This window comes from Plecotus auritus (genome assembly GCF_963455305.1).
Source record: "Plecotus auritus genome assembly, chromosome: 5".
NCBI classification, from domain to species: Eukaryota; Metazoa; Chordata; class Mammalia; order Chiroptera; family Vespertilionidae; genus Plecotus; species Plecotus auritus.
The window spans coordinates 30261109-30284021 of record NC_137776.1 but is presented as its reverse complement, the minus strand read 5'-3'; the positions used below and the strand labels follow the sequence as shown (position 1 = coordinate 30284021).

General features: G+C 41.9%; 1 protein-coding gene across 1 annotated transcript in view; it reads right to left on the bottom strand.

Moving 5' to 3' along the window:
* Positions 1-386: 386 nt before the first annotated feature.
* DAW1 (dynein assembly factor with WD repeats 1) overlaps positions 387-22913 on the bottom strand; it is a gene marked incomplete at its 3' end in the record, with an annotated part of 36811 nt that continues 14284 nt past the window's right edge. The window contains exons 5-13 of the mRNA XM_080671149.1: positions 21177-21299; positions 14525-14624; positions 13414-13521; positions 11586-11692; positions 9956-10058; positions 8808-8922; positions 5003-5079; positions 2619-2781; positions 387-421 (exon numbers count right to left, since the gene is read on the bottom strand). Coding sequence (XP_080527275.1) covers positions 387-421; positions 2619-2781; positions 5003-5079; positions 8808-8922; positions 9956-10058; positions 11586-11692; positions 13414-13521; positions 14525-14624; positions 21177-21299 — 931 coding nt within the window. The remainder of the gene's footprint in view (positions 422-2618; positions 2782-5002; positions 5080-8807; positions 8923-9955; positions 10059-11585; positions 11693-13413; positions 13522-14524; positions 14625-21176; positions 21300-22913) is intronic.

Here is a 22913-nt window from a genome sequence, read left to right as displayed (position 1 = left end):
CAATTCACAAAGAATTTCTCTGAATATTTTATTCAACAGAAATTACAATAACAACCTTCACAGTAGAATCTAGGAGACACGCTGTTAAATTGCTCTGGTTTCATTTATCAGTCTCATGATGCTATTAAAAAATAAAACAAAATTGAAATAACCAGCGACACTTTCCAAACAGTAGGCTGTTTCCTGTCACCTCCATTAAAAAATATCAAGAAATGATATCTCTTCATCAGTTTAATAGTCATATCTGTGAAGCGAAGGACAGTGTATCAATAGTTGACTTGTGGGAAAAGAGAAAACATGAAATATCAAAGCAGCGTGCCTGCCATCTGCGACGCCTGGCTCCTGCTCCCATCGCCAGCGAGTGTGCTCGTCGGCGGCTTCTTCAGTCAGTGCCAAATCCTACAGGTATTATCCTTGCTGCCTATGAAGACACATTTTACAGAGTTATTTTTTCTTTACTTCACTCCCTTCACTCTCCTTTTTTTACAAGTTGACATTTTCTGGGTCACTATCAATTATCAATGAGCTACATGTACAAGTTTCTCAGGGCCCAGCTGCCAAGCCGTTGAGACATTCAGCTCGGGTATTTCTGGACTGGGAATTTTTTTCTTTTTCTTTTTCTTTTTTTTTTTAATTTTGCATGATTCTGTCAGTCCTAAATCGTGCAAGTTCATGTCCTATTCACAGCAGCAAATTCATGATATGTTAAACTTGGAGGGGACCTGAGATGCCAGCCATCCCCTCTGCTCTTCCCACTGCTCTCCCTCAAGCACCGCCACCAGGTAGAACTACAGTGAACTTGAACACCCCCGGGTTTGGGTGTTAGCATATAAGACAGTACATTCCACTGGAGTGCAGATCAAAATGACAACAGGTGTTTCTCACCATCAGTCAACATGTGAGCTTTGCATCCTTCCTACACTCCCCTCTATGACAACACTCTTCCGAAGCAGCCTTGAAGTCCCCCTCCCCGAGGGTCGCCTTTCACATCCCTCTATGGAAAGGACGGTCTTGGTGTGGTTTCCTTCTGAGGCCAGGCATGTAACATCAACACAGGAAGCCTGGGGCTGCATGGATTGGGAAAGCCTGCGGAAACTGCACATTCCACCACAAGCACCCTATGCTCTCAAAATGCAATGGCCAGCTTCTAAACCTGCCCTCAGGTATTCCATTAAAAGTGCATGGTGGACATTGGGGTCAGCCATGAAAACAGGGGGATCAATTCAAACAAAGTGGCGGCTGTGCTGTGGGCAAGACCAGCGTGTCACCCCCGTCCTAATAAGCTCGGTCGTCCAGTTGGCCTTGGTGCTTTGGGGTGCACTAAATAAATCAAGAATATATTTAAAGGAGCTCAGGAATTTAAATGCCAGGGTAAAACAAGGCACGGACAATGAATACTCCTCCCCACGCTCTCCTGGGTCTTTGGGAAAACTGGGTGAGGAATGAGGTATGCGGAGCTGGCCTCACATGAAGCACATGGATTAGGAAAGGTGGGTCCTCTGCCAACCCAGCTAAGTCTCCTTCCCTTTCACCAGAAGTTCCCTGCAGAGCACCCTGTGCCTGTCATCACAGCCCCCACCTCTGTCTTTGTCCTGGGGAAGGACCTGACTTGTTGTTCACAATAAAATACATGGCTTCTCATGGCCCTGTCTTAGGAGTAGCTGCCTGTTAGTTACACTTGAAAACCATAAACCCACAGAAAGTAATCAGTAATTTTAGAGGACTTATCCATAATTAAGTAGAAGGGGGAGGTTTTTAGGCCAGAAGGAGAGATTATCTGCAGCATACCTGAAGTTACATGACTATGAAGCAGCCAATATACAAAGCCAACCTTGCACATGTGACATTGAACTTATTAGACAGTTAAGCAATTCTTAAATGTACTCAACAAGATGCGAGTCACTGGGATTAGGCCTACGGGGTCTTAGTGCCTGCTTAGGGCATCCCTGCCCCACACTGTTGTAGCACCCACCTCTGCCAACCCTCCTCCCGAGGCATCAGGACCACACTGACATTGGACCAAATTCACGTCATTTTCCTCTCCTTCCCACAATTTTAATTAATTTAGTCTCAAACCAATTCTTACAAAATGTTCATCAATATAATTAATTCACAATAAATTTGGTAATGGTTGAACAGTGCTCAATACCTGTTTTCTTCCCCCAAATATATGTATGTTAGCAGGGAACATCAAGGAAAAAATAACTAAGCTCAAAGAATAAATTTCTAATGATCCAAAACCTGACTGTGGAGAACCCTGGTCCTAACTTATTTTAGTTACTAACACCTAACTGACATCGACTGGATAATAACCATACGGTGACCATGCCTGGGGAATGCAGAAACCAGCAAGGCAGGCTCAGAATTCTTACTCTGCCTAGAGCAACTAAAATTCAAAATCACAGAGCCTTACAGTCAGTGGCAGAGCTCATTCCTGTGGTTCCATGATGCAACTGAAATTAAATAATGGATATAGAACACCCCTTCCCCCCAAGCTGAGCCAGGGACCCCAGAAGAGAGGTAGGGGATGAAGGTGAACTCCTTTTGGTATTCACCTTGGGATCTCTACCAGCCCAATTTAAATGAAACACAAGTCTGTGGTGTTTGTTTCTCCCCACCTGTGATGATTATGTTGCCTTTATAGTTGAAAGCGCATGAGAAGATTTCATCCGTGTGCCCCCGGAGCACCTGGAGGCATTGGCCAGTCTGAGCATCCCAGACTCTCGCTGTTTTGTCAGAGCTTCCTGTTAGAAGACGGTTCCCTTGGGGGTTGAAAGAAATCTGCAAAACAGAAAGAAAAAACCATGACAGGTTTGTGTAAAGATTCCCAACAAATTTAATCAGCAAAAGGGGGACATCACTAAGCACCTATCACCTTCCCAGCCTGGTATTTATTCTTACACAGAACAGTTCCTTCATGATGGGAAAAATATCGCAGGGACAAATACATGCAAATTAAAATCTAGACAGAAACATTAATTGCCTACTCCCCCCTCCCCCCACACACACACAATTCTAAGGACAAAGACCAGAGCACCCTTATAGTTTGAACATTCCCCACCCACTTCTTTCCAAAGACTGGTGATGCCTTCTCCATGCAAACAAAGATGCAGGGCCCTGCTTTGGATGAGAACCCCAGTCAGGCTCCTTTATACCCAAACCCCTAAGCTGCCTCTGCAACCCAACTTTCTGGGATCAAAAGCACAGTCTGTGTCACAGAATAAGCAAACATCAGGGCCTACAGGAGAGGGCGTTCTGACTATTGCTACTCAAAGTGCAGCAGCACTTTCCATAAACATGTTCTAAGTGTCTTCCATGTGCCAGGCATCGTCTAATGCAGTGGTTCTCAACCTTTCTAATGCTGCGACCCTTTAATACATACAGTTCCTCATGTTGCGGTGATCCCCAACCATAAAATTATTTTCGTTGCTACTTCATAACTGTAATTTTGCTACTGTTATGAATTGTAATGTAAATATCTGTGTTTTCCGATGGTCTTAGGCGACCCTGTTACCGGTTCTCAACCTGTGGGTCGCGACCCACAGGTTGAGAACTGCTGCTGTAGAGCCTAAGACTATCAAAAAACACAGATATTTACATTATAATTGATTAACAGTAGCAAAATTACAGTTATGAAGTAGCAACGAAAATAATTTTATGGTTGGGGATCACCACAACATGAGGAACTGTATTAAAGGGTCTCGGCATTAGAAAGGTTCAGAACCACTGGTCTAATGGTACCTGAGCAGGAGTCAAAGAGAACTGTTGGTCTTCCATTAACCTTCTCTAAATCATCAGAAGGCAATGATTGGTGCCACCTCTTCCATGACTGAAGGTGTGATAAAGGCAAAGCCATGTCTTGTTTTCATCACTGCGTCACCAACGCAGAGAGCAATGCCTAGCACAGAGGAAGCTCTCAAAAAGCATTTGCTAAATGAATGAATGAATGAATGAATGTGAACCTTAGTTTGGCACTCCATAGACATGCCCTTACTGGGTGGCAATTCAAGAAGCAATATATCACTTAAGCATAAAATGCAATAATGTAGAATCTTAGAACTCTCTATAGTCAGATTCACGCAAAAATAGATGTGCAGTTGTTGAGTGGGACATGCCAAACATGTCAATAGCTATCATCCAGACATTCAGAAATATGACCCAGCTCTCTCCTCAGCCTATCTCCCATGTCCACACTTGCCCTTTCCCTCTTCTTGCCAGCCCCTAAAGCTTCCCAGCCTATGAAGAGAATGTTCTCTGCACTTTCTTGGAGACCAGGCCTGCTAGGCTCACGATGACCACGAGCAGCAGGTGGGAGTGCAGGAGGGGAGAGAGCATGGCAGGGATGGTTCTGGTGTCCAGGTGGAGCCTTCAGAGACTAGAAACCATCAAGCTGATATTTTACAAGGAAGGAGCAAATCTGACCTGAGATCAAGGAATTGGGCTAGGAGGTGAAGTCACCAAGTCCCAGCCTTCTCTAGAAATATTCGAGGACACATCTAAACCTCAGATCACAGACTGGATGGCCCTGCTCTGTGAATAAGATTTTGGGAGAAGTTAATACAAAATTCTACGCTACAGCCTTAGAGTTTAAACATAGGTCTTTTTAAACTTTATTGAATGTTAAATATTTCCATGAAATACTGCCTCAACTGCACCTAATTTACAGAAGACTTGATACTTTCTTTGCACAATATAACCTTGTGTGTCTAGCAGAACCAGGAAAATCACTTCATAAGCTTCATAAATAACTTTAATAGGTATTTTCATCTAGCTAAATCTTTTGCTGGTGGCTGAGGAAAACACTTTTATAGTTTATGAAAAGTTTTAGAAGTAATTTATTATACTGAGTTTGAGGACACACTTAAAAATAATGTACTTAGGTACCTAATTTCTAAAAAGAATGAGATAATTGGACAAACCTTAGTAGCTTAGTGCCAATACTTATACTAAACATGCTATTTTTTTAAGTAAGTAAATTGCTCCAAATGAGAAAGCAACTCACCTTTGAAATCTCACCTTCATGACCTTCCAATTTAGTAATGCATTTTCTGGTGGCTGCACTGAAAACTCTTGCTGTTCCTTTTTGAGGGGAGTGGGGATACATATATAAATTCATCTGAAATACAGAACTTTGAACCACATGCCTTGAATTATCTAAACATTTATCACTCTGACACACAGCTGTCTGCTAGGTTTGTCTCCTGTGATGAGAGCCAGCCACTCAAATTCAAGCTGGTCCCACTGTGGGTAAGAGAGTGTGAGGAGTGCCTCTCTAGCCCTGAGCTTATCACAAGAGATAATGGGTTTCAAGGTAGAAAAGGCAAAGAGACAGCAATTCAGAATGAAAAAATATTTAAAGGGAGAAAGAGGGAATGAAAACAAGTCTTGAGAGGCTGGGGATGAAATAAGCAGAAAGCCTACTATCATACACCAAATATGAGACTAAGGTCACAGAAGGCACAAGCAGTCACTCTAAGAAGGAACAGTGGCTGCCACTCAATGAACAAAGAACAGGTACTAGAAATCCTTTTCAACAGAAAGAGCTAACAGAATGGTTTGCTCCCTGTTGTGTCCCCAGTGCCTAGAAGTGCCATTCAATAAATAAATGCAGTGTGGATGGATGGATGGATGGATGGATGGATGGATGGATGGATAGAAAAATAGAAGAAAAAGTACATGTTTTTTTAGAATTAAAAAATGGCAGAGTTAAATAAGCATAGAAGAGAAAAAAACAGCAGTAATGCAATTGTTGTCAGAAAAAAAGTTAACATTTGTCAGGCCAGGAGAAGGATACTTTCTTATTGCAAATTACAGCACTACATAGAGTAAAATTAGCAAGAATAGGGTGTTTTGGACACAATTTTCATTCAGAGAAAAGCAAAATATCTTAATTTTTTACTTACCTTTCTGACAATGTCAAATCAGGAGGTAGTAGACAAAATGATGAAAAATTGCTATTTTAGAATTAATATAATCTATAATAATAAAAGCATAATATGCTAATTAGACCAGAAAGCCGAACAACCTTCTGGACGTCCTTCCAGATGAAGTCACGGTGGCGGGGCTGAGGCAGAGGCGGTTAGGGGCAATCAGGCAGGCAGACAGAGTGTTTAGGGGCAATCAGGCAGGCAGGCAAGCAATTAGGGGTGATCAGGCAGGCAGGCAGAGTGGTTAGAAGCCAGCGGTTCTGGATTTCGAGAGGGATGTCCAACTGCAGGTTTAGGCAGGATCAGGCCTAAACTGGCAGTCAGAAATTCCCCAAGGGGTCCCGGATTGCAAGAGGGTGCAGGCCTGGCTGAGGAATCCGCCCCCCTACCCCCCGCACCACCGTGCACAAATTTCATGCACCGGGCCTCTAGTCCTATATAATAAAAGCCTAATATGGTAAGTGTCTGGTCGACTGGTCAACTGTTCGACCAGTTGCTATGATGCTCACTGACCACCAGGGGACAGATGCTCTGACCACCAGGTTAGCTTGCTGTTGGGGTCTGGCCAATTGGGACTGGGTAAGATGGGCCAGACATGCCATGGAGCCCTCCCTCAGTCTCTCCCCAGCCAGCCAACCTCCTGCAGTCCCTCCCCAGCCAGCTGGCCCTGATCGGCCCTGATCATGCACTGATGGAGTCCCTCAGCCTGGCCTGTGCCCTCTCACAATTCTGGACCCCTCAGGGGATGTTTCAGCCCGATCCCCGCAGGCCAGGCCAAGGGACCCCACTGGTGCACAAATCCGTGCACTGGGCCTCTAGTTAAAATATAAAACTTGCTCCTTAGTAGGACATTTCAAATGCCTTAAAGGAAAGTGACCAACTTGTTTTAAGAGTTTATTAATAATACAAAAAGGAATATCCTACGTAGTGCAATACTCTGAATTAGCACAAAAGCATTTTTAATCTTCAGAAAACACAGAAAAAAGATAGTCTGAAACCTTAATTTTAATAAATATATATAGAAATATGAATAAGATAAAAATAATTAAGCCTTGAGCATAATTTCAAAGAGGAAGGAAAGGGTAATATATAGGAACAGATGTAGCTGCCCAGGTAACTCATTGTGTTGACAGATTCAATTTTGAAAAGGAAATGAGGAGCAAAAAAGAGAGATAAATAAAGAAATTGCTGTAAACATCAATACTTTTCAAGGAGCACAGAATGAAAAGAGGTTTACAAAACACACCAAAAGAAAAATAAATAAGTAATGTCTTATCAAACAAGAATAGAATCACTGCTAGGGAAAAGAACAGGTCATAGAAAAAACAAAATGAGAAGAATCAAACTTGTATTTTATTCTCATCTATCCTGATCCCCTAGCCCAGTGGTTCTCAACCTTTTTAATGCCGCGACCCTTTAATACAGTTCCTCATGTTGTGGTGACCCCCAACCATAAAATTATTTTCATTGCTACTTCATAACTGTAATTTTGCTACTGTTATGAATCATAATGTAAATATCTGTGTTTTCTGATGGTCTTAGGCTCTACAGCAGCGGTTCTCAAACTGTGGGTCGCGATATTTACATTACACAGATATTTACATTACGATTCATTAACAGTAGCAAAATTATGGTTATGAAGTAGCAACGAAAATAATTTTATAGTTGGGGTCACCACAACATGAGGAACTGTATTAAAGGGTCATGGCATTAAAAAGGTTGAGAACCACTGCCCTAGCCCTACTTGTTTCATGCCCCCCATAACACTGACCAACTCCTAACATCCTGTATAATCTAACATTCTGTTTAATCTAATATTCCACATAAAACATATATATGGCATTGGTCATTGTCTCCTCCTCCATGAGGGCAGGAATTTCTCTCTTTTGTTTACTGATGATACCCTTTTTTCCTAAAACGTAGGTATTCCTGGCACAAAGTAGGTATTCCATATATATATATTTATTGAAGGATTTTTTTTATAAATGAGAATGATATTTAAAATGAAAAGGGCAAATTAGTTACAGTTGAGAGATGATTTTTAAAAGCCAAGATCTGTGAGAAAATGAAAAAGTAATTACTTTAAAAAATAAAATTGTCCAGAATCAGAGGGTTTATATTCCAGGATATAAAAACAATTTGTATGTATGGTCAAAGAATTACCTTTGAAAAGCCCCAGTAAGAGAATAAGTATGCAAATGTAATTTTAAAAGGGAGAGAATGATGAAATAAAAACTGGGTAGTTAAAATGAATCACCAGCAAAATAATGTAATGGCATATGTGATCAACAAGGAAATGACACATGTTTTGTAGCATCATATGTGGTTTTCATGAAATTGAGGCACATCGTGTAGCACCATCCTATGATTGTCAATAAGAAACACAGATATAGTATAGAATCATAGTGGTACTCATGAGCATGATGTATAGCAGAGCATTATATATGTTTATCATGAAGATTTGCTAGACATAGTGGAGCAGCACATGTGGTCATAAAGGAGATAATGCAGATTTATTGTAGAACATTGACAGTGGTCAAGTTGCTGAGGTTGACATTGTGTAGCATAGTGCATGGACATCAGGGAGATGACCCAGAATGTACCATTATACATTGTTATTAAGGAGATGATGAAGACCTAGTATAAAATCATAAGTGGTTGTCAAGGAGGTGATGCAGACATTGCATAGCATTACATGTGGTTATCAACGATATGATACAGACATAGTGTAGTAACATACAATGACATCATAGGGATGAAGTAGATATGGTTTCTATAATAGCTGGCCATCGGGGGATGACCTACAGTGTGGAATCACTCATATTTATCAAATAAAGCATAAGTCCCTCCACAAGTTAAATGTATGAACAGATGACCTACCATCAGCTGAAGCAGTTGCAATAAGCTTTCCAGTGTAATCAAAACAGCAGTCTAGTATTTCATCATCATGGCCTGTTAATGTTGCCATACATTTTCCACTTGTAGCATCCCACAACTGCAATTATTTAAAGAAGAAGAAGGAGGAGGAGGAGGAGGAGGAGGAGGAGGAGGAGGAGGAGGAGGAGGAGGAGGAGGAGGAGGAGAGGAGGAGGAGGAGGAGAAGGAGGAGAAGGAGAAGGGGAGAAGAAGAGGGGGAGGGGGAGGGGGAGGGAAAGGAAAGAAGAGGAAGAAGAAGAAGAAGAAGAGGAGGAGGAAGAAGGGGAGGAGGAGGAAGAGGAGAGGGAGAAGGAGGAGGAGGAAGAGGAAGAGGAAGAGGAAGAGGAAGAAGGTGACAACTGTGACTTCTGGTCCAAAATGCAAAGATGGCCACAAGTAGTCTTTATATCATTCTTATGGTGGTGAAATAACTGTGCCAAAATCATGTGTATGATTTTTACATGTTCTGTTCATCTTACCTTGATTCTGACAAGCAACCACAGCCAACCAGCTAAAAGGCACACTTTGGACACAGAGGAGACCAAATGCAGACACTTAGATTGGGTAGTGCAAATCTAATACCACATTAGGAAAAAATCTCCAAGTGCGCACTTCACAGGTTGGAGTGGAAGCGTGTGTCCTCTTTTCATAAGAAAGGTGTCAATGTCAAGAAGTTTGATCTAAAACTACAATGCCAGGAAATGTGAAGTTCATTAAGATCATAATACATTTGATACATAATCAAATAATTCCAAAGTATAAGCTCTTAGTAACAGAAACTTAAAGTCAGGGAGACACTGGTTGAAACTTCTTGAGCTTCACTCTAATCAATGTTTAATCAATGAATAGAGGGACATGAAGCAAAAAGAATGTGCCTCTTAAAAATAATACCTCTTAATATATTTGAATCCATTAAAATTGTCTTACTACATCATAATTCCTCTAAACTTGAAGGATCAAAAACTTGAAATTAAAAACTTATCAATTATTATTTATAAATTGATATCTTAATTTTATAACACCTTCGAAATTTGTTAATGTTGCAATGAATATCTGACACAGCAAAAAAGCAGACATGAGAATTATAAAACCAAGGTATTTCTTGAGCTCACCATGCAGGTTTTGTCCATAGAGCCAGTCAATATCATAGAGCAATCCCAGTTGAATAAGGCACTGCTAATCTCAGCACAATGCCCAATTAGGTTGCACACCTTCCTGCAAAATTGAAATGATTCAAAGATGCCTGATGTCAGCATATGTGCACAATTAATGATGGCAAACCTATTGATGTCAGATATAAATTCTAGGTTTTACAAAATAAAGTCTTTGATGACAAAACAAAGATGGCTTTACTGAAGCTCAAAAAGAGTCAACTACTGCCCTTGCCAGTTTGGCTCAGTGGATAGAGTGTCGGCCTGCAGACTGAAAGGTCCCAGGTTCGATTTCGGTCAAGGGCATGTACCTTGGTTGCAGGCACATCCCCAGTAGGAGGTGTGCAGGAGGCAGCTGATAGATGTTTCTCTCTCATAGATGTTTCTAACTCTCTATTCCTCTCTGTAAAAAAAGCAATAAAATATTTTTTTTAAAAAACTCAACTACTAATTTCATTTCAACAAAAATATACTTAGATTTTAAACAATCAAAAATAGCAATATTAGTTAAGATAAGATCAGAAAGGCATAGGTAAAAAATAAAGGTAGCCTGAAATTCTGGAAGTATTCTTACAACAGATGAGTGAAACCCTGAAACCACCTGTCAGTGTCTGCAGGCCCCTCCTGCTCTCGCTTGTAGACTCCACCCTGATCGGTATCCCTGATGATTAACCCTTCTATCAAAACACAGACAAGTCTCAAAAGTGGAGTTTTATAACACAAATAGGCTAACTTAGTTAACTTCTTAGCAACTAGAGCCAAAAATAATTAGGAAGGAAATTGAAGTTCTGGTACCAAATTAAATTTAGGAAATTAGATGTGATTTTATTTACTCATGATATCCATGCCTACCATAATGATAAGCCATTGAAATTTGATTACTCGTACAAAGGATAAATAATCGCTATATAGCCAGGCTATTGCTAGCATTCCCCTGTTACTTTGCTAATTGACATTCTTTGTTCAAAATTCTGAGAAATCACATTATTTTTGTGGATCAAAAATATGGTTAAAGAATGAAATACATAAGTGTGTCTTATTCTTATAGAGTCTGGAACACAGTTAATACATTTAGGATTAAACTAATAAATAACAAAGATTTGTCTTCTTAACCCTCTGATTCAGATGGAAAAATTCTTAAAAATTAAGAGTACTGGCCAAAACCGGTTTGGCTCAGTGGATAGAGCGTCAGCCTGCGGACTGAAAGGTCCCAGGTTCGATTCCGGTCAAGGGCATGTAACTTGGTTGCGGGCACATCCCCAGTAGGAGGTGTGCAAGAGGCAGCTGATCGATGTTTCTCTCTCATCGATGTTTCTGACTCTCTATCCCTCTTCCTTCCTCTCTGTAAAAAATCAATAAAATATATAAAAAAAAAAAATTAAGAGTACTGGTTCTGGCGGGGTAGATCTCTTAGTTAGAGCATTGTCCTGATACGCCAAGGTTGTGGGTTTGCTCCCCAGTCAGGGCACATACAAGAGTCAACAAATGAATGCATAAGTAACTGAAACAACAAGTCAGTTTTTCTCTCTCTCTCTCTCTCTCTCAGAAAAATCAAGCAATAATTTTTAAAATATATATATAAATAGAATACCTTCCAGTCGCAGTGTCCCACACTACAGCTGTGTGATCAAAAGACCCTGTGATGATTCTGTCTCCTGAAGTGTTAAAGGACAAGGAGATGATTTCAGCTGAATGTCCCTAAAAGAGGGCAGATACCATCATACATACTTTTAGATAAAGCAAGTACTAGAAATGCACAATATCAGCGCCTAAAAGAAAATGCCAGAAAAGTCAAAGCTATACATATAGAGGGGGAAAAGATTAGTGGTCCACTGGGGTAGGAAAGGGAAGTGAGTACAAATGGGCATGAGGTGTCTTTTGGGGGTGATGGAAATGTTCTAAAACTAGATTTTGGTGACGACTACACACGTTTTTAGGTTCACTAAGAATGGACAGACACTTAAAGCAACTCCATTTTCACTCAATAAAGTTGTTTGCTTGCTTGCTTGCTTGCTTGCTTGCTTGCTTGGTTTTGAAAGGAAGAGGGCATGTTTTGGGAAATCAGAGGGCTAGATGCTTTATGGGCTAATAATAGGTGATGAGAAAAAGAAAAAAGTTTGTGAAGTTAATAACCTATAAAAAAGAAATGTTTATGATAATTTAATATGAATTGATCAGTAATGATGTGGCCTTTGGCCTGACTTTCACCTGGTGACAGTCAGGGTCCAATGACTCAAACTGAGACAATGAGAAAAGCCCCTCAGCAGTAGATCCTGCTGGGAGAAGATCCCTTGTTTTCCTAATTATTTTAGTACATTCACATAGTTACTTTTTAAAATAATACAAAAGTTCACTTACAAATTAAATTTCTGGTTCATTCCACATGACAAAAATCAAATGTAGCTGAACATTAAAATGCTGAACACACAAAACAAGTGTGTTCTTCTCTGGCAGGAGACGGGTATGCAGAGCAGGGCTCAGCCCTCAAATGTTTGGGAGGGAGAGGCAGAGACCCACAGGAATGATGGGAAGGAAGATCAGAAAAATAATACTTATATTAATAAGGCCAGGCACTCTAGGTTGAGAAAGAAAAACTCCTGGTGTTCGTTGAAAACAGTGTTGTTGTTTTTTCTCTCTTGTTTAAGTCCTTTTTTTTTTTACTTTTTTAAGAAAAAGCTCTCCTAGGAAAGGGACCCTATATTTTTAACACATCTATAATTTGAAAGGATAAGAAAACTGGGTTTGCTTTTATCCAGTTGTTCCTATTAATTGCTATAGATAGCCGCCTAATTTTTGTTGGGTAGTTTCGGGTCCATGGAAAGGAGGGGAGGGTAGCAGGTGACGCGAAGGTGCTAGTCTGTGGTGATGACAAACAGGGGTCCCTGTGCAGACACACCACCAGCATTCACACTGGGGAAGTGCCCTTTGGCCTGCTCCCCTCCTGCGTTTGCCTCTTGTCATTTTGGACTTTGTGATACAGAAGGCTGGAGGGTCACGGAGAAGCATTCTAACCGTCATTCCTTTGAGAAACTTGCTGGAAAGTTTCCCCAGGTCTGCCTTTTCCTAAAAGTGCCAGCCTCCACCTACTTTGCTTTTAGTCAGATGGATGGCAATAGTTTTTAAGCTTATAATAGGTGTGGCTTCTAGGCTGAAGTGAGTCAAAATAAATCTGGCTTCATCTGGCTTCCCCAGTACGTCCAGCCAAGTCTCAGAAAACAGCCATCACCTTCTCTAGAAGATTCGCTACTGATACACCAATGAGAACACTCTCTCACTCCAGTCTAAAAACCATTGTCTACTTAGAGCTAATTTTGTAATACAAATACAAATAAAAACAAACACAAACGATGGACTTATCCTAAGGAATGGCTGATGAAAATGGAAAACTCTAAAAGGTATTATTAACACTGTTAACATACGGTTAAAGTGAATACTTCCTCTCCATTCTGAATGTCCCACAGTTTGGCCATTGTGTCCATACTTCCCGTAGCCACCAATGTGCTTTGAGGATTGAATGATAAACACACCTGGATTACATGAAATGAAAAGGGTTTTAGAAATATAGCATTATAAAGAAAAGCTTCATGATGAATTTTGATAAATATAAATACATTTTACACCTAAAATAAGTACCTTATTTATTTTTTTTAAACTATCACTTGTTCCATAGGGTGCCAATTATCTCACTAATTGCTATAAGATGTATCAAAGAATTGGCCAAGGGCAAAGGGCACACTAAAGTAAAAGCTGTTTGGAGTATCAGACTATTTATACAAATTTGAGTTCTAATGACATCTAGAAAACAATCAGTCTAACTATTTTACATGATATAGAAAATTATTTTAAAAACTATAGTAAGAATTTCATCAACCCTAATTAAGTCAGTTCTTTAAAGAAATATAAATGAAGAAAGAAAGAAAGAAAGAAAGAAAGAAAGAAAGAAAGAAAGAAAGAAAGAAAGGAAGGAAGAAAGGAAGAAAGAAAGAAAGTGAGGGAGGGAGGGAGGGAAAGAGGAGGGAATGAGGGAGGAAGGAAGGAAGGAAAGAAGATGAAAAAGAGAAAATCAGTTTGGCTACTGTTACTCATGTACTTCTTATATTATGTGTCTACTTAGTCAATTCAGGAATCTACAAGATATTAAAATTAGCATAGTTTGTAAATTATACAATGCCACTACACAAAAATTATAGAGAATAAAAATACTGGTTAGAATTTTTTAATTAATTATAAAGATAGAACCACCACTTTTATAATGGAATATTAAAAAGAAATAGTATGTGTCAGTGCAGTTTCATTATTTGTAAGCAATGTACCACTTTTGTGAAAGATATTAATAATGGGACAAGCTATTTGCATGGGGATGGGGGAAGGGAAGAGGACTGGGAGTATATGTGAAGTCTCTCTACTTTCCTCTAAATTTTGCTATGAATCTAAACTGCTCTAAAAAAATGAAATCTATCAAAAGAAAAGAAAGGAAACATAAAACAAAACAAAGAACAACATAAAAAATAATAAAATAAATGTACTCACTATTTCTGCTGTATGACCCCTAAAGGTATGGTAACATTTTCCCGTTTCTACACTCCACAGTTTACAAGTCTTATCAAAGGACCCAGTGGCAATTTTGTCACTAAGATAAAAAAAAAATGTGGATTATGAAATCCAATTCAACCACAGTATGTGACACACTGAATTAAGATATTAATAAACGACTCTCTACCTGCTCAGAAATATGCTTAACTTTTAAAACAAGAAGTAATTCTATATCGGCTTCATTGGTAACAGAATAAAGGTCTAATTTTTAATGGCATCAGTTTGTTTCATTTTAAATATTTTACATTAAAGATATATGTTTAGGATTAAAAATACTTTTTAAATTAGTACAATTGTAATAATGGGGAATTGTAACTCACCCCACCATTCTTTTGACATTGTTTCTGTAAATGCTGAGTCTGACTACTATGTAGCTTGTAGATAAACAGCATCCTATATAATAAAAGCCTAATATGCTAAGTGCCCGGTCGACCAGTTGGCCGTTCAACCAATAAAAGTGTAATATGCTAATGATATGCTAAGGCTGCTCAACCACTCGCTATGACGTGCACTGACCACCAGGGGCAGACACTCCGACTGGTAGGTTAGCTTGCTGCTGGGGTCCGGCCGATCAAGACTGAGCAAGATGGGCCAGACACGCCCTGGAGCCCTCCCACAGTCCCTCCCTGGCTGGCCAACCTCTCATGTCCCTCCCCTGCCCTGATCATGCACCAGTGGGGTCCCGCAGCCTGGCCTGTGCCCTCTCGCAATCCAGGACCCCTTGGGGGATGTCAGAGAGCCAGTTTCGGCCCAATCCCACAGGCCAGGCTGAGGGACCCCACTGGTGCACAAATTCGTGTACCGGGATGCTAGTGTTTATATAAAAATCCTAGGAACTAACTTCAGAAAATGCAGACTCTGACCTTCAGTCATCCAAGTTCCAGGATAATTTTTGACCTTCAACTATAAGACCAGGATGGTGCAGAACCAGGATGACAAAGACCACGTGATGCACACTAGACTTGACCAGTTTCAAGGTCCTGATTAGAATAGACTCAGTTGGTCTGCACATAGAGAACTTTTCAAACCCCCTCCCTTGATCTCTTTGTTCTGCTTTCCCTCTCCCTCTTTATAAAAACATCTGCCTGCACTGAGATGTGGACAAGAGTCCCCCATTTTCTCAGGTGAACAACACTTGAATAAATCTCTTTCCTTTTTCACCTGCCCCTGTCTCACAAGTTTGGCATTCATAGTGGCATGCAGCCAAACTTAGGTTCCAGTTACTCAATGAATATGATAAAAGACTTAGTTTAGAAAATTACTAACAAATGAAAATTAATGATCCTATATAATAAAAGCATAATATGCTAAGTGTCTGACTGATCCATCAACTGCTCAGTCGACTGCTCTACCAGTCACTATCATGCACACTGACTACCAGGGGGCAGATGCTCCGACCAGTAGGTTAGCTTGCTGATGGGGTCCGGCCACTTGGGACTGGGTGAGAGGGCCAGACATGCCCTAGAGCCCTCCCACGGTCCCTCCCTGGCCGGCCAACCTCCTGCAGTCCCTCCCCAGCCAGCAGGCCCCCATCAGCCCTGATCAGGACTGGGCTTGATGGCTCCAATTGGCCCCGATCATCGGCCAGGCCAAGGGACCCCACCCATGCACAAATTCATGCACTGGGCCTCTAGTGTAAAATAAACATTAAAAAATTCTCTTGGTAGGTCTCCTTAAAAGGATAGCATTGAATTTAAAAGAGCAATTATAAAATATAAACCCAATTAACCATATGTCCAGATAAGGTTTTAAGAAGTTAGACAATGGGCATCTCTTAGAAAAAAACCTGTATTATTCCAGTTGTAAGGACTTTGAACAAGAAAGGTTTAGAGAGGGATGTGATCAAGAGATCAGTCCCTTTCAAACAAGAGGATCCTCATCTTTACTGTGCAGCAGGGCTACTGTCAACACTCAATAGGTCAGAATAGATTAGCCTATTTTACTCTTGATTGTGGAACTAAAACCTTCTCTTTTATCCCTCATCCCATCTGTCCTGTATAGGAAATCATCCAAATGTTTGCCCAATTGGGTTGTCATTTATAGTGCAAGTCACTGTTAAAAAGTGCGAGGGCTCTTAAAATCCAAAATACATATCCCAAGCAAATTTAAGTGCTCAACACAGTTGCAGAATTTCTACTTGCTCATTTTAACACAGTGCCTTGCTTCTCTGCTTTGTTCTCAGGCCACCCACATAGTAGCTCTGTGGTCTCTGATGCTAATGGAAAGCAAGGCCCTCTCTGTGATGCTGCAGGGACAGCTTATCCTGGGGAATACACACCACCTCCCCCACAAAAGTCCTAACAGGGAGACTGTTTCTGCACCCCAGTCTCTGCACTGGCTCTCTCCTGTGACATCCAGTCTAAGATCTTTTCCAACAGCAGTTGTCTTTCAAATTCTGCTCAAGATACCCTGAACACCCTGTGAGTTCTTTATTAGTTCCCCCCCATCCATTTTCCATGCTCCCTGCACTTCAGACATAATCTCAAGTTTGATCAACTTCTGTTCTATCACATACTATTCTCTACATCCATATGATGCCATGTTATAAAAGATATTACTAATGCCAATGTTTTTAGAATTATTTTATTGAATCAAAGCTTACTCCTGACCTAATATATAAAACAGATGAGCATTAAGCTAGTTCACCTCTCTCTCTCTCTCTCTCTCCCTCCCCGCCGCTTTACACACATGCACACACACACACACACACACACACACACATTCCCCTCTATTCTTTGACAACTGTCTTGAGCTCATATTGCTGAAACCCCAATGCACCAAAGTGTAGTGAAAAGTTCTGCTCCAGCCCACACAGTTATCCTGGCCAGACTAGGATAACTAGGAGTTGGAAAAATAGGTTTTCACCAGGGACTCTTGGTAGAATCCAATAGACGGACCAAAAGTGAGGAGTGTTTCTCACTTCTTCATCCTCAAACACTTTGTTCCCAGATAGACATCCCAAAATATCACTTCTGTTAAATATACTATTAAAGGATATGGTATTAAAGAAAACATACTTTCAAAAGCCTTTAAATACCATTGTAATTAAAAGTAGGAATCAGAATAGAAGTAGAACAGTATCATTTATAATTTCATAAAAACCCTTCCCTCCCACAAGCTGTTGTAATAAGGTATTAGAAAAATTATCATTCTCTACAATTTAAAAATACATCAAAGTTAAATTTTCTGTAGTTTAGTTGGAATATGTAATCATATTAACGTACCAATGAAGTTTAATTGTGCCACCACAATTACCATGTCTAGAAATTGTATTATGGCATTAGCCAAGTAGATATCAAGTTTTTAATATTCATGGTGTACAAGTATTACTCTAGTGCAGCAAATTTTTGTAAAATACCTTTTATTGCCTCTGCCACTATCCTAGACTAAGTTTCCATCATCTCATGAATGTGTTCTTTTATCTGCTTCCTAACTAACCTCCTTGCCTCCTGGTTTCTTCCCCAGTTATTCCCACCCCAAACCCTCTGCTCCTTTCTTTCTGCCAGAGCAATCCTTCTGAAGTAGCTCTTTCATTGTGCCCTTTCTTTGCTCACAAACCTTTCCTAGCAGCTCGGTCCTCCAGAACAGGGTCAAGCTGCACAGCAAGCTCTGACCTCACCCACTTGTTTCTCAACATAAAATGTTAATGAGAGAGACAGATCACTGAGGGTGCCTGACAAAGTCCCACCTAAAATGCTGAATGGCCAAATTCCCTTTGCCAGGGTGTCCTCACCACTCCTTCTAGCTTCCATCTTTCATGCATCTGTGTCAACCTCATATCATCCTCAAAGACTCTACCTGGGAGGAACCACAGTGATCATCTCTCAGCTTTTAAGCCATTGACTATTTTGTTCTAGTCATCATAATCTACCTAATAAAAGAATAATATGCTAATTGACCGTACCTTTGAGATGCCCACCAGCCAATCAGGATGCAAATTAACCCAACAAAGATGGCGGGTTAATTTGCATACGCGGGTGCCGAACACCCAGAGCGGGACGCTTGCGTTGTCACCATAGCGACAACGCAGGCCTTCCGCACTGCCCCTGGCCACTCCAGGCCTCTGAGCAGCATAGGAAGGTGGAAAGGCGGCAGCTCCGGGCTGGAGCAGAAAGATGGCTCCGGCCAGAGCAAAGGAGCTGCTGGCACCCAGGGAAAGGAAGGCCCATTCTAGCATGAATCTTCATGTATCTGGCTTCTAGTCTTATCTAGTAAAAGAGTAATATGCAAATTGACCGTACCTCCTCTACACCCACAAGCCACGCCCACCAGCCATGCCCACCAGCCAATCAGGAGAGAATATGCAAATAAACCCAACTAAGATGGCTGCAGCCACAGAGAGCAGGAGGGAGGCTTGGGTTTCCCTGGCAATGGAGGAAGCCAAGCTTTCTGCCTGCCCTTGCCAGCCCAGGCCTCCACTCAAGGCTACAAAGTTTCAATTATAGAAGATAAATAAAGCCCAACAGAAATGACAGCAACCACGGAGCTGGAGAGAGCAGGAGGCTAGGGTTGCCCCTGGCGATAGAGGAAGCCAAGCTTCTGAAGCCCTGGCCTGCTTTGGCCTCCACTTAAGGCTACAAAGTTTCAATTATAGAAGATACATAAATCCCAACAGAAATTGCTGCCACCACAGAGCGAGCAGAAGGTTTGGCTCCACTCCAGACTACAAAGTTTCAATTGTAGAAGATAAATAAATCCCAGATACCAGGGCCTCTGCTTGGGTTGCCAGGGGGCGTGGCTAGCCTGCAAACCACCACAGGCCCCTCACCCAGGCCACCCCATGCCCCAAGGGAACCCCCACCCTGATCCGGGACACCCTTCAGGGCAAACCAGCTGGCCCCATCCATGCATCAGACCTCTATCCTATCTAATAGAAGAGTAATATGCAGATTGACCATCACTCCAACACACAAGATGGGTGCCCCCATGTGGTCAAAGATCCTGCCCCCATGTGATGGCGCCACAAAATGCCCAGCAGGGGAGGGCAGTTGGGAGGGACCAGGCCTGCAAGGGAGGGCAGTTGGGGGCAATCAAGCCTGCTGCGGAGGGCAGTTAGGGGTGACCCGGCCGGCAGAGGAGGGAAGTTGGGGATGACTGGGTCTGCAGGGAAGGGCAGTTGGGGTGACCAGGCCTGCAGGGGAAGGCAGTTAGGGGCAAAAAAGCTGGCAGGGGAGCAGTTAGGCATCAATCAAGCTGGCAGGGGAGTGGTTAGGGGGTGATCAGGCTGGCGGGCAGAAGCAGTTAGGGGCAATCAGGAAGGCAAGCAGGCAAGCAGTTGGGAGCCAGCAGTCCTGGATTGTGAGAGGGATGTCCAACTGCCCAGTGGGATCGGGCCTAAACAGGCAGTCGGACATCCCCCGAGGGGTCCCAGGTTGGAAAGGGTGTAGGCTGGGCTGAGGGACACCTGCCCCCCTGCACGAATTTTGTGCACCGGGCCTCTAGTACTATAATAAGAACCATGGCTTGATTAATGAAAAAAGTCAGTTAAAGCAATCAATGGTGAAAATAAGATACATGTTTAAATTTTTACTCAAATATGTACAAGTTTACATTAGTTTGCCAATCTTTTGATAAGAGGCCAAGGCCTTTACTTTGATTATGGGTGAGCTAATTACGCAGCTCATTATCTGCCTTGGATAAACCATATCCAACCTGTACAATTTCCCATTTTTTCTTTAAAATGGAATGAGAACTTAAACTTAAAAATACTTGCAGAACAATCTGTCTACAGAATTTGTTCCATTTTTTACAATGTGTTTTCCAATTTTTACGTTGATCTCATCTACAATTTCATTTAGTAAGTTTTTCCAAATATTTACCTTTTCTATGCTTTCATGGAAAACAACAGCTTCATTTTCACATTCACATTTCATTAGTTATAAGCAAATTTTAATTAAATAACATAATTACAACTGAAAGCACAACCAACATAAGCAGATTCATAGACAAATATGACCAACTCTTGGTAAGCTTAGAACCTAACCAGTGGGCAGAGAAGTTAAGCATGCCCATGGTTAGCGCAGCTGCTACAAGCATGCATGGAGTCATGGGTATCAGTGTATGTCGTGCAGAAAGATAGAGAACGTTGGTAGTCTATTGACTCCATGAACTACAGATTGGTTTTAAAATTCTTCTATTGCATTTGGTACTATTACTTAGCATGTTACTATACACAATTTTTTCCCCAGTAAGACTGCAAATGAACTTCTAAACAAAGGAAACAAGTTTATCAATGTATATGGCACATTCGCCAGAAGCATCAGTCGGTACTACAAACACCAGTGGAGCTGCCTGTCAGAGAGCTACAAGGGTAAGCCAGCCCTCCTTGAAGTCTAACTCTTGCTCTCCTCTTTACTACTGTGTGATCCTGGGAAGGGAACTTGAACTTTATATTTTTTATTGAGGACAGTAATACCAGTCCCCAAACTCCTTTAAGCACTGGAAGTGATATTTAAAAGCATGTATCAGGCACTCAATAAATTTTCATTCTCTGTCTTCCTCCTTCCCTCCCTCAGATAGATGGAGGAAGGGCTGAGCAAGTGAATCAATGGGTTAACAGGGAAGAAGCGAGTCAGTGAATGTGTTTTACCCATAAGGGTTGTTGAATGCGATGGCATACACCACGTTCCTGTGGCCATCCAGGGTGAGAAGTTCCCCTCCAGATGCGGTGTCCCAGACTTTGCAGGTTCGGTCATAGCTTCCTGTGATAAAGCTAAGACAAGAATATCAATTAATCACAAGGGGAGAAAAGCTGTGTGTTAATAAGACCTCATTTCTTACCTGCAAGATTATAGCCCATTTCTCATACTTTTTCCATAAAAATTGTGTATGCAGAACAAACAGTTAAAATGGGAGCAATAAGTTCTTTGTCTTAATAAGTTCTTTGCCTTAGAAACTTTCCAATTTTATCCCCAAACCAAAAAGAAGTCACTAAATAAAATAAAGAGTAATCCTTGCCAATAACCAGCCTTATAATAAAAATAAGTATATTAAATAATGACAATCACTAACATTTTTGGAAATTCTAATATATCTTAACTAGAAGCCCGGTGCATGAAATTCATGCATGGGGAGAGGGGTGTGTGTGTCCCTCAGCCCAGCCTGCACCCTCTCCAATTTGGGACCCCTCAAGGGATGTCCGACTGCCCTTTTAGGCCCAGTGGGATCAGGCCTAAATGGGCAGTCGGACATCCCTCTCACAATCCAGGACTGCTGGCTCCCAACCATTTGCCTGCCTGCCTGCCTGATTGCCCCTAACGGCTTCTGCCTGCCAGCCTGATCACCCCCTAACCACTCTCCTGCCAGCCTGATCGATGCCTAACTGCTCCCCTGCCAGCCCGATTGCCCCTAATGCCCTCCCCGGCCAGCCCGATTACCCCCAACTGCCCTTCCCTGCTGGCCCGATCACCCCCAACTGCCCTCTCCTGTCGGCCTGGTTGCCCCTAACTGCCCTCCCCTGCAGGCCTGGTCACTCCTAACTGCCCTCCCCTGCTGGCCTGGTGACCCCCAACTGCCCTCCCCTGCAGGCCTGGTCCACCCCAACTGTCCTCCCCTGCAGGCCTGGTTGCCCCAAACTGCCCTCCCCTGCAGGTCTAGTTGCCCCCAACTGCCCTCCCCTGCAGGCCTGGTCGCCCCTAACTGCCCTCCTCTCCTGGCCCGGTCACCCCTAACTGCCCTCCTCTGCTGGCCTGATCACCCACAACTGCCCTCCCCTGCCAGCCATCTTGTGGTGGTCATCTTGTGTCCACATGGGGTTGGCCATCTTTGACCACATGGGGTGGCCATCTTGTGTGTTGGAGTGATGGTCAATTTGCATATTACCTCTTTATTACATAGTATTAATAAATAGCATCATTCTTCCAGTTGGTCAACCCCTAAAATCTTAGTATCATCTTTGATTCCTCAGTTTCTCTCACATCCCACAATCTATTAGTAAATTCTGTTACCCCAAGCCTCAAATACATCCCTGCTATGGCCATTCTCACCAGCTCCATTGTCTCCATCTCTTACCTAAACAAATAAAACCATATTTGAATGGGTCTTGCCTCACAAATGGTCCTTACACATTGGTATTCCTCAACAAAACTGGCGTTATTTTGTTAACCTTCTTCAAATGGCGTTCTAGCAACCTAAGGAAAATTCAACTTCTGCTCGTGTCCACAAGGTCAGCAGCCCTGGCTCTCTCTGGGACTTTAGTCACCCTCACCAGCCACATTCTCTGAAGAACTGCATTGTTTATTTTATACATGCTAGTCCTTCTACCCATCTGGTTCACCACCATCATCCCAGGACCCAGAACATGACTGGCACATGAATAAGTGTTCAA